Source organism: Camellia sinensis, chromosome 12 (assembly GCF_055761805.1).
Source record: "Camellia sinensis isolate YWXY chromosome 12, ASM5576180v1, whole genome shotgun sequence".
NCBI lineage: Eukaryota > Viridiplantae > Streptophyta > Magnoliopsida > Ericales > Theaceae > Camellia > Camellia sinensis.
In genome coordinates, this window is record NC_138972.1 from 120,610,821 (window position 1) to 120,629,636 (window position 18,816).

Below are 18,816 nucleotides of genomic sequence, written 5' to 3' on the forward strand. Positions count from 1 at the left end.
TTTCTCTTACAGAAGTCAAAAAGTCTAACCCAAACGAGACATTTTAGCTGAGACTAAAATAAAAATGCTATAGATCCCAAATAATTTGTCAATTTTTTACCAAACCTCTCACATGGGCAATGCCCACACAAACTCACATGTGTGTGGATCCCATACCTATGTGAGATGTATGATAGAAAATTTGATAGATTATTTGGGGTCCATAGCATAACATGAACAATGTTAAGGATATAAAATTTTCTACCAAATAAATAACCAAATGTCTTGCATGGGTGCGGGGTCCACAATTTGAGACTTATAACATTTTCCAGCATAACTGCATATATTTTTTACACATTTTTTTGTAAAAAGCTAAAAATTACTAAAATAAAATGTTTCCAAATAAGGCCAGCCAAAAAACCAAAAAATTAAAAAGCAACACAGTCCCCAAACGAAACCTTTGTAGTTTGTAGTATTTTTCTTCAGCAATGGTTGGTGGCCCGAAAATATATGGCTCGAATGGCTCAAAACACCCAAAACGACGTCCTTTTGGTTGTAAAACAATATCGTTACACCCAAAACGACGTCCTTTTTGTTGTAAAACAACATCGTTTTATAGAATTCGGGCCATTCTAGCCACAGAATTTGGGCCACCGAATATTATTCATTTTTCTTTTACCAAATATTAGTGAATCACAAGGTTTCATTTGGAATATGAGTTGACTTTTGGCTTTAGACTTTTTTAACTGTTTTAATTTGGGGTTAAAATAAGTTCGTTTAGGATGAACTTTTTAACTCTTTTAACTTTTATAAAAGAAAAAATGAAAAAATTATAATTTATATATGACAATTTTCAATCTGAGACTAAAAAATTTATTTTATCTTTTGATAACTAAAAAGCCCTAATATAGGGGTGTAAATTTGACCTAGTGTCACGACCCAAACCCGGCCCTATGGGTTTAGCGCCGTAACCGGCCAGTAATCCGAGATTACCGAAGGCCTGCCTAACAGTAAACCAGTAAAACAGAGTACAGGGCCTGGCGGAAGCCAATATAGTAAATGAACAATGTCCAATGAGCTGTGACAGTCTACACATACATGCACAATCATTCAGAACAGGGATCTAATCCCTATTAAACGGTACAGTAATAGTCTATACAGTAAACAAAACAGTTACAGGGACGGACAGGGAATATTAGAACACCCCAAAGCCGAAGCTTGAACGGCTTAGAACCTCACAGTGAGGCACAGTGGTTGGCTGACAAAACAAAAACTTGCCTGACGCTCCTAGTAGCGGTCCAGTGCCTGAACACCTACATATGTATATGTGCAGTGAGCTAAAGCCCAGTGAATAACATAATACGTAAAGAGGTTTAGGATGAATGTCTTTTCAATATTTAAACAGTTCATTGATTCAATATATCGGCCAGTCAGTTTGTGGCTCATATTGATGCCGTAACAGTCATTTAGAAATCATAGTAATCGTACGTGGCACATCCGTTAGCAGTACTAGTAGCAGTGTCAGTACAGTAGCAGTAACGGTAACAATATAGTAACAGTACAGTAGCAGTACAGTAGCAGTAACAGTAACAGTAACAGTAGCAGTAACAGTAACAGTAACAGTACAGTAGCAGTAACAGTAGCAGTACAGTAGCAGTAACAGTAGCAGTAACAGTAACAGTAACAGTAACAGTAACAGTAACAGTACAGTAGCAGTACAGTAGCAGTAACAGTAACAGTACAGTAGCAGTACAGTAGCAGTAACAGTAACAGTAACAGTACAGTAGCAGTAACAGTAACAGTAACAGTAGCAGTAACAGTAACAGTACAGTTCTTATGGATTCAAGAGGTGTCTCGCACAGATTCTAGAGGTGGCTCACTTTGTAGCACTTAGTTCCGTGCAGCACTTTGCTCCAAGTTTCACAGATTATAACAGTCATATGTGGTACATCCAGTAGCTAAACAGTACAGTAGGTCTTAATAGGCCGGGTCTTAATAGACCAAACAGTGAATGATGGCCATCATATCAGTAAACAGTAGTGGTTCCAACATGGGAACCGACAGAGATCTCTGTAACAGTAGTTGTCAATAACAGTAGTTGCTAAGGATGCCACAATACAGTTCAGAATATAGGTCATACATTCATTCATTCAGTTAACAATACCGTTCAGAAACAGTTCAGTTAAATTGTTCAGAAGATAATCAGTTTGAACATATCTTTACACAAATGTTACTCACAGAGTTCTGGGCTATAGTAAGCTAGAGCGTGTCTCCCCAGTCGCCAACCCTACACAGTTAACAGATTGAACACACACTAAGCTACACAGTTGGGAAAGATTAACAACTTAATCCCTAATGTCTCGGCGTGTTCTACATCTATATCTTCAACAAGATGTCTTAAACTAGGCCTAAGAACGCCTAGAATGGGATAAGGATGCAAAGATGCACATTTAAAACATTTTCAGAAAAATAGAGTCCCGCTCGAGCTCAAGTTTCCTCGCTCGAGCGTACATTACTCCGCTCGAGCGGACTGTAAAACAGTGCAAGATGCTGGGAGCTCGAATTCCCCGCTCGAGCCCCTCTTTCCCCGCTCGAGCGGGAGACCAAAATCTGGAAAATCCAGATTTGAACTCCAATGCTCAAATCAAGTTCCAATGCATCAAATTCGATCCTTTTGGGCTAATTTTCTGGAAAACACTTCAAAACTCATAGTATAGCATGTTTCAAAGATCAATTTGAGAAATCAAAGCCCAAAGGTAGTTCAATTAAACATGATTTCAAACCAAGTTTCAAGAACAACAACTCAAATGTGACATGCATGATCTTAAATCATCTTCAAAGCTTTAGTGCTGTTTCAAAAGAGCTCAAACCTTCAAAAACAAGATGAACTCATGGAGTATGACCAAAAGATGGACATGCATGTGAGGTATTATGAACTACAACCTCAAAACTTCAATATATGTACACGCATGCAACCATTAAGCTTTAATTCAACAACAATGAACCAATTCATGACTTAGTTCTACAATGAAGCATGAATCATGCAAGAACAACTCAAAGACACCATTAAGATGATGAATGATCTACCTTAGGTGTAGAATTAGAAGTGAGGGAGCTCAAATTAGTAATCAACCTTCGATTCTTTAAGCAATTCTAGCCAATTCACCATGAAACAAGTTGAACTCAACTCTTCTAGCTCCTCTCTCTCTCTAAGGTCGGCTAGAGCATCAAACAAGGCTGAGGAAATGTTTGTTTCCAGTGTGCACAAGGCTCTAATATGTTATAATAAGAGGCCCACTAACAATGGCAATTTGGTAATTAAGCCTAACTCTTTAATTAGCTTGTTTTAATCTAATTTAGTCATACCTAATCAGTTTTCAGGTAAATACACCATAACTCACATTAATTATGAGGATTATAAAACATTAATCGATTCCCGGTTCGGCCGCCGATAAGGCCTTCAATTAGCAGTTTAAACATAAAACATGAACAGATAATCAAACAATCAAACAGATAGGTTATGCATTTAAACAGATACAGTCAGTCAATTAATTTCAGACTCTAGTCAGTCAGTTCAGCACTTTTAATCAGCTCAATTATCAGTCATGATCAATTCAGTTTAACAGTAATCAGTCAGTCATTAGTCGGTAAACAGTGTTTAATCGGTAAACAGTGTGAGGGTTGTTACAGTCTCCCCTCCTTATAAAAAGTTTAGTCCTCTAAACTCGAGTTAACATACGGCAACAGAGATAACGCCTAACATAACAGTAGCTTTCACTCTTTAACAGGAGCATAATCATATTCATAACAGTTTCATGACCCAATCTCAATCTTAGCAGTGCATAGAAATAGAATCATAAATCGCATACAGAGATTAGGGTCCGAATTATAATGGAGTCTTAGACGTAGTCAGGTTTTAGAGTCAGGAATAGATTCGGATACAGAGCAGAAGCTGAGCCCTCGTAACGAGGCCTCCGGTACGGGTAACAGAGTGCAGACAAATATAAGTTCCATAAGGAACCTCCAATACCGGGCAGCTAACATATACCACATAATATTAAGAGTCACGAATACATATCAGAGGTTGACCCCTTAATCAGTATACAACATATAGCATTTCAGAAAACAAAACTTATTTCGTGACACAGAACATGAATACAGTTGCACACAACTTTACTGTAGTGGTAATCACACTATTTATATCAAGTACTTATCGGGGTTATAGATTGCACTGGCCTCATTTCATAAGTAATTTCCCCCGTTAAGTTACAGAGATTCGATTCATTCACTTCTGAGTCATTCATCCGGTCTTTGTTCAATTTGTCCTTAATTCGGTAATCCATCACAGTCAGTCCAGTTCATTTGGGAGTTATTGGAAACATAAGGCGAATTTGTACATTACTCCCATTACAGTAGGCAGGGTTCTGAAGTAATCATTCACATACTATTCATCAGTTTCAGTTCTCACAGATTCGATCATACTATGTATCAATACGGAAACAGTCATACTGATTTCATATACTTCCAGATAGTGAGGGTTTATAATCAAAACTAGTTTGCTGTCAACAAATCCCATCAGTTCTGAAGTACGGTAATCGCCAAAACAATCATTCCCTAATCAAACAAGTTCATAGTTATGCGGTAATACCGGGTGATTAATCACATGGCAGGCACCCAGTTTTCCCCATATTGGAAGCAAATCAGGTAATAGCTCTCAATAAGAGTTTTCTCAAGTCGATGAAAGTTCGACTAGGTCATTTCAGATGCAAGTTCTGTCCAATCATAATAAATAAGACTTCGAAGCACAAGCATCAAACAGAAGTTCTATTGGTTACACAAAGGGTTTCATCAACCCGCGGTTCTATCAGATCAGATCAGGTAGCAGTTCCATTCTTATCATTTCCAGGTGAGGTACAGAAGTTCATACTCCAGTCATTTCAGTACATAGTCAGTAGTTTCGCAATTAGTCTGAGTCCATTTATTGTCAATCTTACATCAGGGTCTGGTATCATTATAATTCATATCGAAGCAGTACAAGTCATATACAACGTGTTCCTCCCATTAAGTTTACAGGCAATGCAGTTAGTCACATCGAGAGGTAAACATCACAGTCAGTATAGCAACTTCCAAATAAATCCTTCTTATAGGCATATGGCATACAGTAATACATTACGCGAGATTCTCGGACACATAATAGGGAGTTGCCCTACGAGGGTTCCAAATCAGTCATACAGTCACTAGAGCATAGGCTCGCAGGTCTATTCAAACAGTCATGTCGATTTCCACAATCACGATTCACAGTCAAGAGTTCATTAGTCGGGGTCTTTATTCAATCACACAATTCTGGAGTCATGGTCCCAACGGTTAAGTTATCAACAAATTATATACCAATCAGTCCGAGCAAAGGTACAGTCATATATGTGCACTTTCAGAGTCTACTAATATTCCCAATACGGATTCACAAGTTCAATGTACAATACAAAATAGTTTTCCCCAGATACAATAGTTAAGGTAGCAAGTCATAAGTTTACCCAGTCTAGTAATATCCTTGAGCAAAGGTATGCGAACATGTACATGAGTCTAAACAGTTTTCATAGCATAGGTAATTGTTAACATAAGGCGTTACGGTGCTGTACATAGTCCACATCAAATAGTAAATCTTGAAAGATTCATTAACCACAGTCCATACCTGACAGTCCTAATAGTATCACAAGCATGGGAACATATGTATAGGTGTGAGTCTAAAATCAATTAGCATGTGAGCATTCGTTCGCAAATTCATACGCAGTAGTTCATCTTTACAAGCTAATATGGGTTCTTAATTTCAGAAGTCCCACACACAAACAGTTCACGTATATAATTCGAGTTCAAGGGTCCGATCATTTAATGATGTCCGTCAATATATAACAGTTCAGTCCGAATCATAGCTGTACAGATTTCTCGAATTACAGTCAGTCATAAGGTGTTCCCACGTTCAACAGTTCTAGCACAGTTCAAAAGGTCATGCTTAATAGTTCACATTCAGTTATTGCCATATGATACAAGGACCTAACTCAGTAAACTCTCGTTGGTCACAAGTCCTGACAATTCTCATAGTATAGGGTTCATAATTTCAGTAATTCAGTTGGTTCAGTCAGTATGTTCACAGTCTTTATCGGATTAAGGAATGTACGATTCCCACACAAATGTTCGTATAGGCAATTACACATAATTAAGGTAATACCCGCGTCAGTCATTTCAGTGTTCCGAGCATTCTCTGGAACTAGGGTCTAGATTTAGACTCAATGTCATTCGGTTGAGTTCGTGGGCAAGATTTAGGCAAGTGTCCTCCCTGTCCACGTCTAAAGCGAGTTTCAGACAGGCGGTGGCAACGCCCCAATGTTATTTCCCACAATCGGTACAGATAGGTATATCATTGGTCAGGGCTATTGCCCGAGGTTTTCCATTCACAGCGGTCATTTTCACTTTCTGTTACTTCCGTGTCATTCTTTCTGATTCGGTTGACGATGTTGATTTGGATATTTCAACGCTGCTACGTTGTCTCAGGCATTAATACTCTATCCAGGACATCTACATGCTTTGTTGGGTTTTAGCACGTCAAGTCAGTCAAACACATCTAGGTCACGCCCACCTTCAATTCTTTTCTATTCTTTGGTAGACAGTATCTAACATGTGGGGTGCCTATCGAAGTAGCGGGGTAAATTTTACCTCGTATTCGACCACAGTCTTATCACCTTACTCAAGTTGTTCAAACTCGGATACTTTCCTATCTTGGATGCATTGGGGGAAAGTATTTTTCGAAGAACACTTCACCTATTTTCTCAGTTTCTGAACCCAAGCCTCAGTTTTCAGTGGTTCGGTACTTCCCAGAAATTTCGGTGGTTTCAGTTTGTTGGGTTTCTGTATCAGTGTCATCAGTTCATATTCAGTTGGTGCAGGCACGTATGTCTGTCTTTATTATCTCAGATTTTTGATTAAGGCTTCAATCATTCATTCTAGCCTATTAATCCTCAGATCAGAAGATTCAGTTTCGTTCACAATCCTCGCCCCTTTCCCTTGTTTACACACAACAGGGTGATTATCAATCCAGGAGAGGTTCTTACTGATTTCACGTTTTATTTCATATCAGACGCGTGTATGCTTTCAATTCAACTCAGGTACGGTCACATGACCCTTTACTACCACACGTCCATAATCACATAGACTCCATATTCGGCATTAACATTCACATTACATGTTATACCACTTTACTTCTTTAAGTATGCATATAGGTTGCGTTCATTTCACCATAGACAATACGGTAATCATAAGCATAGACAGTTGCATACTTAAACACATTAACACATTTATTCAAATCATGGCCACACACATTCCTCATGTTCATGCAATGCCCTAATTACTTTTCTAGGACATCCTATAGCTCACTTGGACACATGTGTGCAGTATAACTCGTGGTTAAATATCGCTCTGATACCACTCTGTCACGACCCAAACCCGGCCCTATGGGTTTAGCGCCGTAACCGGCCAGTAATCCGAGATTACCGAAGGCCTGCCTAACAGTAAACCAGTAAAACAGAGTACAGGGCCTGGCGGAAGCCAATATAGTAAATGAACAATGTCCAATGAGCTGTGACAGTCTACACATACATGCACAATCATTCAGAACAGGGATCTAATCCCTATTAAACGGTACAGTAATAGTCTATACAGTAAACAAAACAGTTACAGGGACGGACAGGGAATATTAGAACACCCCAAAGCCGAAGCTTGAACGGCTTAGAACCTCACAGTGAGGCACAGTGGTTGGCTGACAAAACAAAAACTTGCCTGACGCTCCTAGCAGCGGTCCAGTGCCTGAACACCTACATATATATATGAGCAGTGAGCTAAAGCCCAGTGAATAACATAATACGTAAAGAGGTTTAGGATAAATGTCTTTTCAATATTTAAACAGTTCATTGATTCAATATATCGGCCAGTCAGTTTGTGGCTCATATTGATGCCGTAACAGTCATTTAGAAATCATAGTAATCGTACGTGGCACATCCGTTAGCAGTACTAGTAGCAGTGTCAGTACAGTAGCAGTAACGGTAACAATATAGCAACAGTACAGTAGCAGTACAGTAGCAGTAACAGTAACAGTAACAGTAGCAGTAACAGTAACAGTAACAGCAACAGTAACAGTACAGTAGCAGTAACAGTAGCAGTACAGTAGCAGTAACAGTAACAGTAACAGTAACAGTACAGTAGCAGTACAGTAGCAGTAACAGTAACAGTAACAGTAACAGTACAGTAGCAGTAACAGTACAGTAGCAGTAACAGTAACAGTAACAGTAGCAGTAACAGTAACAGTACAGTTCTTATGGATTCAAGAGGTGTCTCGCACAGATTCTAGAGGTGGCTCACTTTGTAGCACTTAGTTCCGTGCAGCACTTTGCTCCAAGTTTCACAGATTATAACAGTCATATGTGGTACGTCCAGTAGCTAAACAGTACAGTAGGTCTTAATAGACCGGGTCTTAATAGACCAAACAGTGAATGATGGCCATCATATCAGTAAACAGTAGTGGTTCCAACATGGGAACCGACAGAGATCTCTGTAACAGTAGTTGTCAATAACAGTAGTTGCTAAGGATGCCACAATACAGTTCAGAATATAGGTCATACATTCATTCATTCAGTTAACAATACCGTTCAGAAACAGTTCAGTTAAATTGTTCAGAAGATAATCAGTTTGAACATATCTTTACACAAATGTTACTCACAGAGTTCTGGGCTATAGTAAGCTAGAGCGTGTCTCCCCAGTCGCCAACCCTACACAGTTAACAGATTGAACACACACTAAGCTACACAGTTGGGAAAGATTAACAACTTAATCCCTAATGTCTCGGCGTGTTCTACATCTATATCTTCAACAAGATGTCTTAAACTAGGCCTAAGAACGCCTAGAATGGGATAAGGATGCAAAGATGCACATTTAAAACATTTTCAGAAAAATAGAGTCCCGCTCGAGCTCAAGTTTCCCCGCTCGAGCGGTCATGCAACAAAGGTCTCCGCTCGAGCGTACATTACTCCGCTCGAGCGGACTGTAAAACAGTGCAAGATGCTGGGAGCTCGAATTTCCCGCTCGAGCGCCACTTTCCCCGCTCGAGCGGGAGACCAAAATCTGGAAAATCCAGATTTGAACTCCAATGCTCAAATCAAGTTCCAATGCATCAAATTCGATCCTTTTGGGCTAATTTTCTGGAAAACACTTCAAAACTCATAGTATAGCATGTTTCAAAGATCAATTTGAGAAATCAAAGCCCAAAGGTAGTTCAATTAAACATGATTTCAAACCAAGTTTCAAGAACAACAACTCAAATGTGACATGCATGATCTTAAATCATCTTCAAAGCTTTAGTGCTGTTTCAAAAGAGCTCAAACCTTCAAAAACAAGATGAACTCATGGAGTATGACCAAAAGATGGACATGCATGTGAGGTATTATGAACTACAACCTCAAAACTTCAATATATGTACACGCATGCAACCATTAAGCTTTAATTCAACAACAATGAACCAATTCATGACTTAGTTCTACAATGAAGCATGAATCATGCAAGAACAACTCAAAGACACCATTAAGATGATGAATGATCTACCTTAGGTGTAGAATTAGAAGTGAGGGAGCTCAAATTAGTAATCAACCTTCGATTCTTTAAGCAATTCTAGCCAATTCACCATGAAACAAGTTGAACTCAACTCTTCTAGCTCCTCTCTCTCTCTAAGGTCGGCTAGAGCATCAAACAAGGCTGAGGAAATGTTTGTTTCCAGTGTGCACAAGGCTCTAATATGTTATAATAAGAGGCCCACTAACAATGGCAATTTGGTAATTAAGCCTAACTCTTTAATTAGCTTGTTTTAATCTAATTTAGTCATACCTAATCAGTTTTCAGGTAAATACACCATAACTCACATTAATTATGAGGATTATAAAACATTAATCGATTCCCGGTTCGGCCGCCGATAAGGCCTTCAATTAGCAGTTTAAACATAAAACATGAACAGATAATCAAACAATCAAACAAATAGGTTATGCATTTAAACAGATACAGTCAGTCAATTAATTTCAGACTCTAGTCAGTCAGTTCAGCACTTTTAATCAGCTCAATTATCAGTCATGATCAATTCAGTTTAACAGTAATCAGTCAGTCATTAGTCGGTAAACAGTGTTTAGTCGGTAAACAGTGTGAGGGTTGTTACACCTGGCCCACATGATATCGGGCTCGGATTTGGGTCGGTCCATGCCGGGTCTCACGGGCTTCCATTAAAATTTAGATTAAATCGGACCGGTTCATAAGTCAGAAAATTAAGGTCTCGTTTGGAAACATGCTAATTTAGTAACTTTTTAGTTATTTGGCTAAAATATGAGGTAAAAAAAACTACAATAATGATTTAGACCACTAAAAAATACACCACTAATAACACTAATGCATTGGGATTGGTAAAAAAAAAAAAAAAAAAAGAAACAAGGCATAGAAAGTGGGCGGGGCCCACTGCCACATCATTAGTGATCCTTCTAGTGCTCAATTTCTAGTGCTTCCAAGTATTTTTTAAAAAATTAGTATGTTTTGAATGATTTTTTGACTTTTTACGAAAAGATGTGCAAAAAAGTAAAGAGAAAAGAGAATCTTTGACTTTTTAATATAAATTATTAATTTTTTAACTAATTTAATAATTTTTTAATTTTTTAACTAAAAATGAGAATTTCCAAACGAGTATTTAAGGCGTATTCAGGCGTAGAAAGACCACAGGCCGGCCAAGAGCGGCTGAGTCCGACTTCAAAACCCATACTCGGGTCCCAAACTATGCTCAGGTTTGAACCTAATCAAACCTAATCGAACCGGACTCACCACATGCCCTAACATAACCCCAACCCACATGCCAAACGGGCACTAACCCTCCCGCACCTTTCAATCTACCTTTCTTCTCTGCAACGCAAGAGCTCGACGACGATGGCATCAATATCAGCAACTGGGTTGCCCTCCCCAAATCGACCCCTCTCATTCCCCCCAAAAATCTCGAATAAATCCCACAAATCTCCATCTTTCGTTTCATTCCAAGGAGGACCCAGATTAGTTCCTCAAAAATGGGCAGTTAAAGCCTCAGCCAGTGGGTCTCCTCCGGGACTCTACTCGGCCAAGATTTTCGAACTCACACCTCAGAACGTTGACATGGTTCTTGAGGACGTTCGGCCTTACCTCATCTCCGATGGTGGCAACGTCGACGTCGTCTCTGTCGAAGACGGTGTCATCTCTCTCAAACTCCAAGGTTTGTTTATTTCTGGCCTATTCTTTCATTGTTTTATGGTTTAATCTAATTGAATTGATTATATTCATCTTATTTTATTTCCAAATGAACATTCAATTTTTGTTAGTATTGGTTTTTGAGCTTGCCTGATAGATACTATTCAATTAGGGCGTCTTTATTTTTCTTTTTTCATTTTTGCTTCTGGGTTTCAATCAGAACATTGTAGAAAACATCATCATGGTAATTGATTGTTTTTAACTCGGGTTTTTTGAAAACTATGTCTGAGACAAACAAAATGAATTTTAGTTTTATTTTCAGTTTTATGGGAAATTAAGAAACAATGTGCGGATAAAATGAGTGCAGCTGAGATTAGAATGGTTAGAGAGATGTGTGTAGGAAAGGTAGAATTAGAAATGAATGTATTCGTGAAATTAGAAATAAGACCTATTGAAAATAGGAAAATTAGATACAAATCCATTTTATAGACCCACTTTCTACAATCAGTGATGTGTAAAAGGGGTGATTGGCTGATTGTTAGAGAAGATATGAGAGAAAGTTGTCTTGGATGTTCTAAGAGATTGCCACATCAGTGGGTTTGAAAAATGGGTCTTACTTTTTGGCCTGAATTGCACTACTCTTGAAATAAGTTGAAAGAAAACAGGCTAAGGTGATTTGGCCATTTACAACGAAGACCATAAATGGAGATGTTAGGGAGAGGGGAAGATCTAAGCTAACATGGGATGCGATAGTAAAAAAAGGATATGAATTGATTTAATTTGACTTATCATATAGCCCTTGATAGAATACAATGGCGAAAAAGGATTCATGTAGCGGACTTCCCTTGATTAGGATACAAGGCGTGGTTTGATATTTTCTGTTTTCTATTACTCTCTGAAAGTAGAAAATTGTTTTTGAAAACTCTCCCAAACACAATCAAAAAAGTTTTATGAGCTCTTTACCTTTGGAATTGCCTCCTATGTCATGCAATAAGAATACGGACTAGGAGATTTGCAGTGAAAGATTTAGGATGAGTGTGATGCGTGCACTCGATGAAAATCTTTTAGGCATACCAATTTCAATTTTGCATTTTCTGCTATGAAGCACGGACACGGACACGGGACGGGACATGACACTGATACGGGGACATGCAAATTTTAAAAAAATGGGGGACATGACACGCTGGGGACACGTTTAATATATATAATTTTATTTATTTATTATATGTCTAAAATAAAAAGAAAATCATTAATTTTTATACAATTACAATAATAATAAAATTAATAAACATATTTTTAATTTTTTTTTAATAAAAAATGAGTTTTTTTAAATAAAAATAATTTATTTTATGAATTTTAGGTTTAACAAAAATAAAGATAAAAAAAGGAAAAAAGAAAAAAAAAAGAGAGGGAAGAAAATAAAGGAGGAGAGAGAAATAGAAAAAGAGAGAGAGAGACAGAAACGGATGAAATAAAAAAGAGGGAAAGTGAATCAGCAAAGGGGGCAAGTCAAATGAGAGAGAGAGAGAGAGAGAGAGAGAGAGAGCAGAAGTCGAAGCAAAGGGAGGAGAAGAAGAAGGAGAAGAAGATGGAGACAGAAGACAAAGAGGATGAGGCGAAGAAGAAGATAGCAGACGAATACCTCAGCTTCTTCAGTTGATGTGAACAGGTTAGGGCTCCTCTCCTCTCCTCCCTCGATCTCTTTCTCTGTCTCCTCTCGTCTCCTCCCTCAATCTCTGTCTTCTCTCCTCTCTTGATCTCTTTCTCTGTCTCTATTTCTCTTTCTTTGCTCCTCTCCTCCCTCGACCTCTTTCTATTGTTCTCTCTTTCTCTCCAACAGTTAGGGCTTTGATCCACCTCAGACGTGTCCGGAAAGTGTCACAGTGTGTCCATGGCGTCTCCGATTGCAAAAATTCAAAAAAAAAAAAGAGGACACGTTACAGAGATGTCCGTGTCAGGTACGTGTCCGACACTTGTACGTAGGCCCTAGGAACGTGTCAGTGCTTCATAGATTTTCTGTAAGCGTTCAAGTATTAAAGCTGACATTAAGTCCGTAACGACTTTGTCCTGAAGATGTTCATGAAACTAGATCTTTTGCAAATCATAAACACAGAGATGATGTAGATTTTAGAGCCTTCATGTGTTGAATTTTAGATCCCATACCTCAGATGCAATGAATAAAAACAAAAGAGGAAGAATAAAACAAGCATGCAATTGAAACTTCCAACTAACTCAAAAACTATCATACTGTATGCAGCTGAGGCATCCAAAATCATCTAGATGATGTAAGTTTGCTAGACAGCATGACACTTGGCACTGTTGATGAGATACCAAGAATTTGGTGATTTATGTTATTCCTGTGACACTAGATGAGTATTTTTCTAAATTCTACTGTCCCACTTATCAGAACATACATTATAAGCAAAACCAGGCATGCGTAAAGCTTTCATTCATTAAACATGTTTGCAACCATATCCCATTTCAGCTGCCAATCAATGCCATGATGGCTTTAAGATGACAAATAAACCATTGCTAAATTTGTGGTTTGGAATGAATCAGAAATGGCTGAAACTTGAAATTGTTGAGGTGGGTGACCAGTATAAACTCGAGAAAGTTTGTTTCCCCTCATTGTCTGAACTAGTCATTAAAATTTGTTACTCGTGTTCCTGAGCGGTGTTTCTAGGGTGAAAATGGTCATTAGATTTTCAACATAATTATACAAAGTCTGAGTGGTGTTTCAAATTTTGAGCCTTGCAAATTCATTTTTTGTTGTGAACTGGCTAAGATTTCGATGGTAAATGGAAAACAGGAGCATGTGGAAGCTGCCCTAGCTCAACAACTACCATGAAAATGGGGATTGAACGAGTACTGAAGGAAAAATTTGGAGATGCAGTCAAGGATATTCGCCAAGTATATGATGATGACCACACAAGTGAGACAACGGTAGAGGTAATTTTTTGCTAACCTGAGCTACCAAGGGAGTAAAAACAATACCAAAATATCTTGAATTTCATCCATTGATAGCAATAATATGAACTACGTTGAAATTTGGGAGTGATTAGAATTTCCTGCTGTGTAAATGTAGGCGGTGAATGGCCATCTTGACATATTGAGGCCAGCCATAAAGAACTATGGTGGGAGTGTGGAAGTATTATCTGTTGAGGGTGGCGATTGCCTTGTAAAGTATGTAGGGCCTGACTCCATTGGATCTGGAGTCAAAGCAGCAATAAAGGAGAGGTTTCCAGACATTACAAATGTTGTGTTTACTGGTTAGGCTGCTGTCAATCTTGGAAGCTCAGGGAAGTAGATGACTGGATTTTCGAATATTTTTCATGAGAGGGGGATATATTAAGCGCCACGATAGAACTTCAATTCCAATGTCTCAGTGTATTTTACCTTCTGTGTGTGACAAACATGCACACGTGTGTAAATCCTATATTCACAATGTATAGTCACTCTGTCATCAGTGTGTTGGCTTTGTTCCTTGATCAATAAAATCACTTGTTATGCGTCATTTCAACCATGTTTCTCTTAGCTTCATCTTGGTGTGGAGTCTCTAGTCATTGCTCTAATTGTTTTGTTTCTTTTGATGGGACAAATGAAATATGAAATCATTTCGTTTATCTTCTTGAAGGCATTATATGATATCCCAATTTCTTGCTTAGCAGTAATGGAGATTTTGAGAACAAAACATGATTTTTGAAAATAACAATTGGCTAAATTTTGTCTATTTAAAGTCTGGAATAACAGGTATCGCATGACTTGTCAGCTGTATGAAACTCCAAACAGATTCCATGTCTGAGTGGGGCTGTAGACCTAGCCATTTTAGCTTGAGATAATAGCAGCCACTAATTTAACATTAAAATGCATTAAAAATCACAACCTTGGGTTTTATGCTTAAAAACAAACTAAATTCTTTTGAAACATATTATATTTTAGTATTTACATCAAAGAAACTTAGCTAAATTCTTTCCAAGCAGTCTGTATTACATCAAAGAAACTACTCTTAAGGATGAGTAGTTAATAAGTGTTTCACTATTCTCAACATTTGTTTACATTGTAATTAATTAATTAAATTCAAGTTTCTTCTATATACTGTTGTAATTAATTGATCTTCTATTGATAATTAAGATTTTCTGAAATAAAATAGTTTAGAATAGTAGAACCAAATTGGTATTTGTACTTTAGTTTTGGTTTGATTACATAGCTTCAATGGCTGGTTCTAGTTTTAATTTTTTAAAATCATAAGCAGCGGTTTAGTCCCATGATCACTTTAAAATCAAACCAATCCGATTCATGACCACCTCTATTGACGTTAACACCGTTCAAAAATCAACAAGGGAATATGAGCCTGGGGTAGCACTCTCGGCATGAAGTTTGGTGGTATTTATTGTACTATATCAGTTAGGATTTCAATGTGAGAGTGTGAAAGCATTGTAGACTAAAATGATTCAGAGCTCTATAATTATTGCTTAGAATGGATTTGATCTCCTATCATTTGTTGACGTAGACACATTATTGAACCTTGTATATATATATATATCTTATATATCTTGTTTGCAATTCCATTCTAGGCTTCTTAGCTTGACAAAGTTTGGTTTTGGTAAGATTGTGACAATTGTGTTTGTGTATAATGGATTTGATCTACTTTGACTCAAAGACGTAGCATATTATCAAGTTACGTATATATTGTATTCTGTGTACTTAGTTTATTTATATTACTACTTTATAATTGGATTGGTTTCTTGAACAGTCCATTGGACTGGATATCAGCATAACAAATGACATGAGGTTAATAGAATAATTCAGCAGAAATCATCAAAGAAATCAATGTAACGACGTTCTTACTGTCAATCACCAAAACGACATCAGTAATATTCCATCAATTCTTCTTTCTCTTTTGTTTTCTTTTCCCCTACTAGAACGGCAAGACATGAGCTAATTCTCAAGTCCTTGTATGATTATTTTGTTTGGCCTTAATTAAGCCCATTGGCATTGGGATTAAAAGATAAGAAAGCACTAACCCCCAGTTAAGATTAAGTCCAAAGACAAACATCTAATTAAGTAGGATCCAACTAACTAGGTCAAATAGTCTAAAGACCACAACATACATTCTTTTCTTGTTCTTTTATTTCCTTGTGTTCTCATATTGAGAAAGAGTAGCGATATATAAATAGTATTTTTATGCGGAATGATGTGTCTATTTTGACTTGTAGTTTCAAAAGTATTGTTGATATATCGTTTGAATGAGTTTCTTTGTATGAAAATACTTGGGTTTGTTTGGAAAATGGTTTTTTGATTTTTTTGATTAAAATATAAGGTGAAAAAAATTAACATATTTGAAAAGGATTTTTTAAATTTTTACGAAAAAAATATGTAAAAGTAGTGTAAATGGGAATTTTTTTTGACTTTGTAAAGTGAATGAGAAGAAATATTTGACCTTTTTTGTATGAGTTGAAAACTTTTTGATGATTTTAATAACTTTTTGACCAAAATAGTTACTTGCCAAACGCAGCCTCATCGTAAATCATTTTTTGTTAGAAAAATAGGCAGAGAAACTCCAATTAAGACTTGGTCCAAGGAAGAACTTCTAATTAATAAAGTCCAACGCCAATTCCAACTACATATGGCAAAGGTTTTTTTGTTATTGTCATTTGTTCTTTGGCTTTACTTGTTTGTCTTGTGTTTCTTTGTTGGTGCTTAACTGTCTGGTGACTGAGACACTGAAAGTTAAATAACTACTAATTTATTTAATTTTTTTGAGTTTTGTTGTGTTTCATAGACAATGCTTTTATGTAAAGTGACTGAGACTATAGTTAGATGAAAGGATTCACATTGTTGTTCAAATCGAATTTCTAGTCATAACTGACGGTTGCATCTGATTTTTTTTTTTTATAAATTTTTTTATATGATTTATTTACGTTGTGTTTGGTTAAAGGATTTTGGAAGGGATTTGAAAAGGAAAAAAGAAAGGTAGGTGAAATGTAAATAAAATATACTTATTTTTCACCTAATTTCACACATTTTTTCCTTTTCTCTTTCTATATCTATTTCCAAATCTCCCAACCAAACACAACAAACTTTTTGATATGAGATCACAAAATTATCACTAATTTAAACTCACCACTATTATCGTTTTCGACTTCCTTCCCTGTTTAAGCATAATTTCTCTAAAAATTAATAAGTAGTATATAGTCTAATGACATGTTTAATGGTTCCACTTTGGCTTCCTAATTAACTAATTTACAAAATTATGAATCACCTAATTTGATTTTATTGCAGCTGGCTGGGACAGTACACATGCAATCAGTGACATAAATATGTTTTAGAGGCTTGTGCCAAGTGGCAAGGAAGGAGGAATTTAAGACCCACTTTTACTTTTTTCACTATTACCTAACATATAATAATTTGCAAGGAAATCACTTTTTATTTTTGCTCATTTAAAAAAATAAAAAAACCTACATTACATTGCATATACAATATTAATAATAATGGAAGGTATTGTCCTCTGGTTTTCATGTTCTATATATCGGCCGGCTTTGTCCATGGAAAGTAAGACATGTATTCCTAAAATTTAGGATTGAGAATGATCGATCAATAATATGATATTTGGAAAATACTATTCACTTCATTTTTGTATATATTTTATTATTTTATTTATATATCTTTTACTCATAGTTTTATGTGTGAATTTTGTAAGTCATTAGGTTTAAAGAGCAAAGTTATTGAAAACAATCTTCTTGTGTGGGTAATGTTAGCAATCTCTAAAATAACACTTTTAAATATATTTACATGACAAGAGATCAAATCTAAGTTAATTGATTATTAAATAAAATAACATGTAGGAGTCCATGTCATTGGAGATAAATTTAGAAGTCTTAGCATTTCTATTTCCATGCCATACAAATGCCATACAAATTGACAGAAATGCCAGAAATCTTTAAAGCATATATTTAAATTTACCTGTAATGATGTGGTAGGAGGTTGATATGATTGATTTGAAAACCAATTAATAATTGCAATAACTTAAATACAATGGTCCATATCATGATGTGTATTTAAAAATCATAATTTAAAAGTTTCAAGTTTCTTTTTAAGTTGGAATTTATTTGTTGAGTATTATTAAAATTTGTTGGATGGGGTTTTTTTATATATTTTTTTAGGGGCAAAAGGTGGAGGACCAACGACATATTTTGCATTGTTGACAATAATTTTATGAACTATTTGCTCTTCTTATGGGTGAAAGTAACAAAAGTACTGTTGTAGTTTGGTGAAGAAAAAAAAAATCCTAAATTTTGTTTTTCATACATTGTATTTGAATTTTAAATTTGATATATAAAAAGAAGAGAAATAGAATAGAAGCAAAAATCTTTTTTTCATCTTCTTTATGGGACATTTATCTCGTCTTATAATTTTATATTCATGAATTTAAAATTTAAACATAACAACTAAATCAAATGCACAAAATCTTAATCGACCTTGTCCAAATTTTCTAATGTCGAGAAACAAAGACCAAAAAAGTTTTTTAAGAAAGTGTACAATATAAAATGT

General features: G+C 36.3%; 1 protein-coding gene and 1 pseudogene across 1 annotated transcript; one reads left to right on the top strand and one right to left on the bottom strand.

The window, feature by feature from the left end:
• The window catches only part of LOC114267461 (uncharacterized), a 99,709-nt pseudogene that overhangs the window by 31,139 nt on the left and 49,754 nt on the right, over positions 1–18,816 (bottom strand).
• LOC114267423 (nifU-like protein 1, chloroplastic) lies at positions 10,772–14,779 on the top strand. Its single transcript, XM_082899728.1, has 3 exons — positions 10,772–11,290; positions 14,075–14,214; positions 14,351–14,779. Exons 1-3 carry the CDS (start codon positions 10,975–10,977, stop codon positions 14,537–14,539), a joined length of 645 nt encoding a protein of 214 aa, XP_082755854.1. The 5' UTR covers positions 10,772–10,974; the 3' UTR covers positions 14,540–14,779.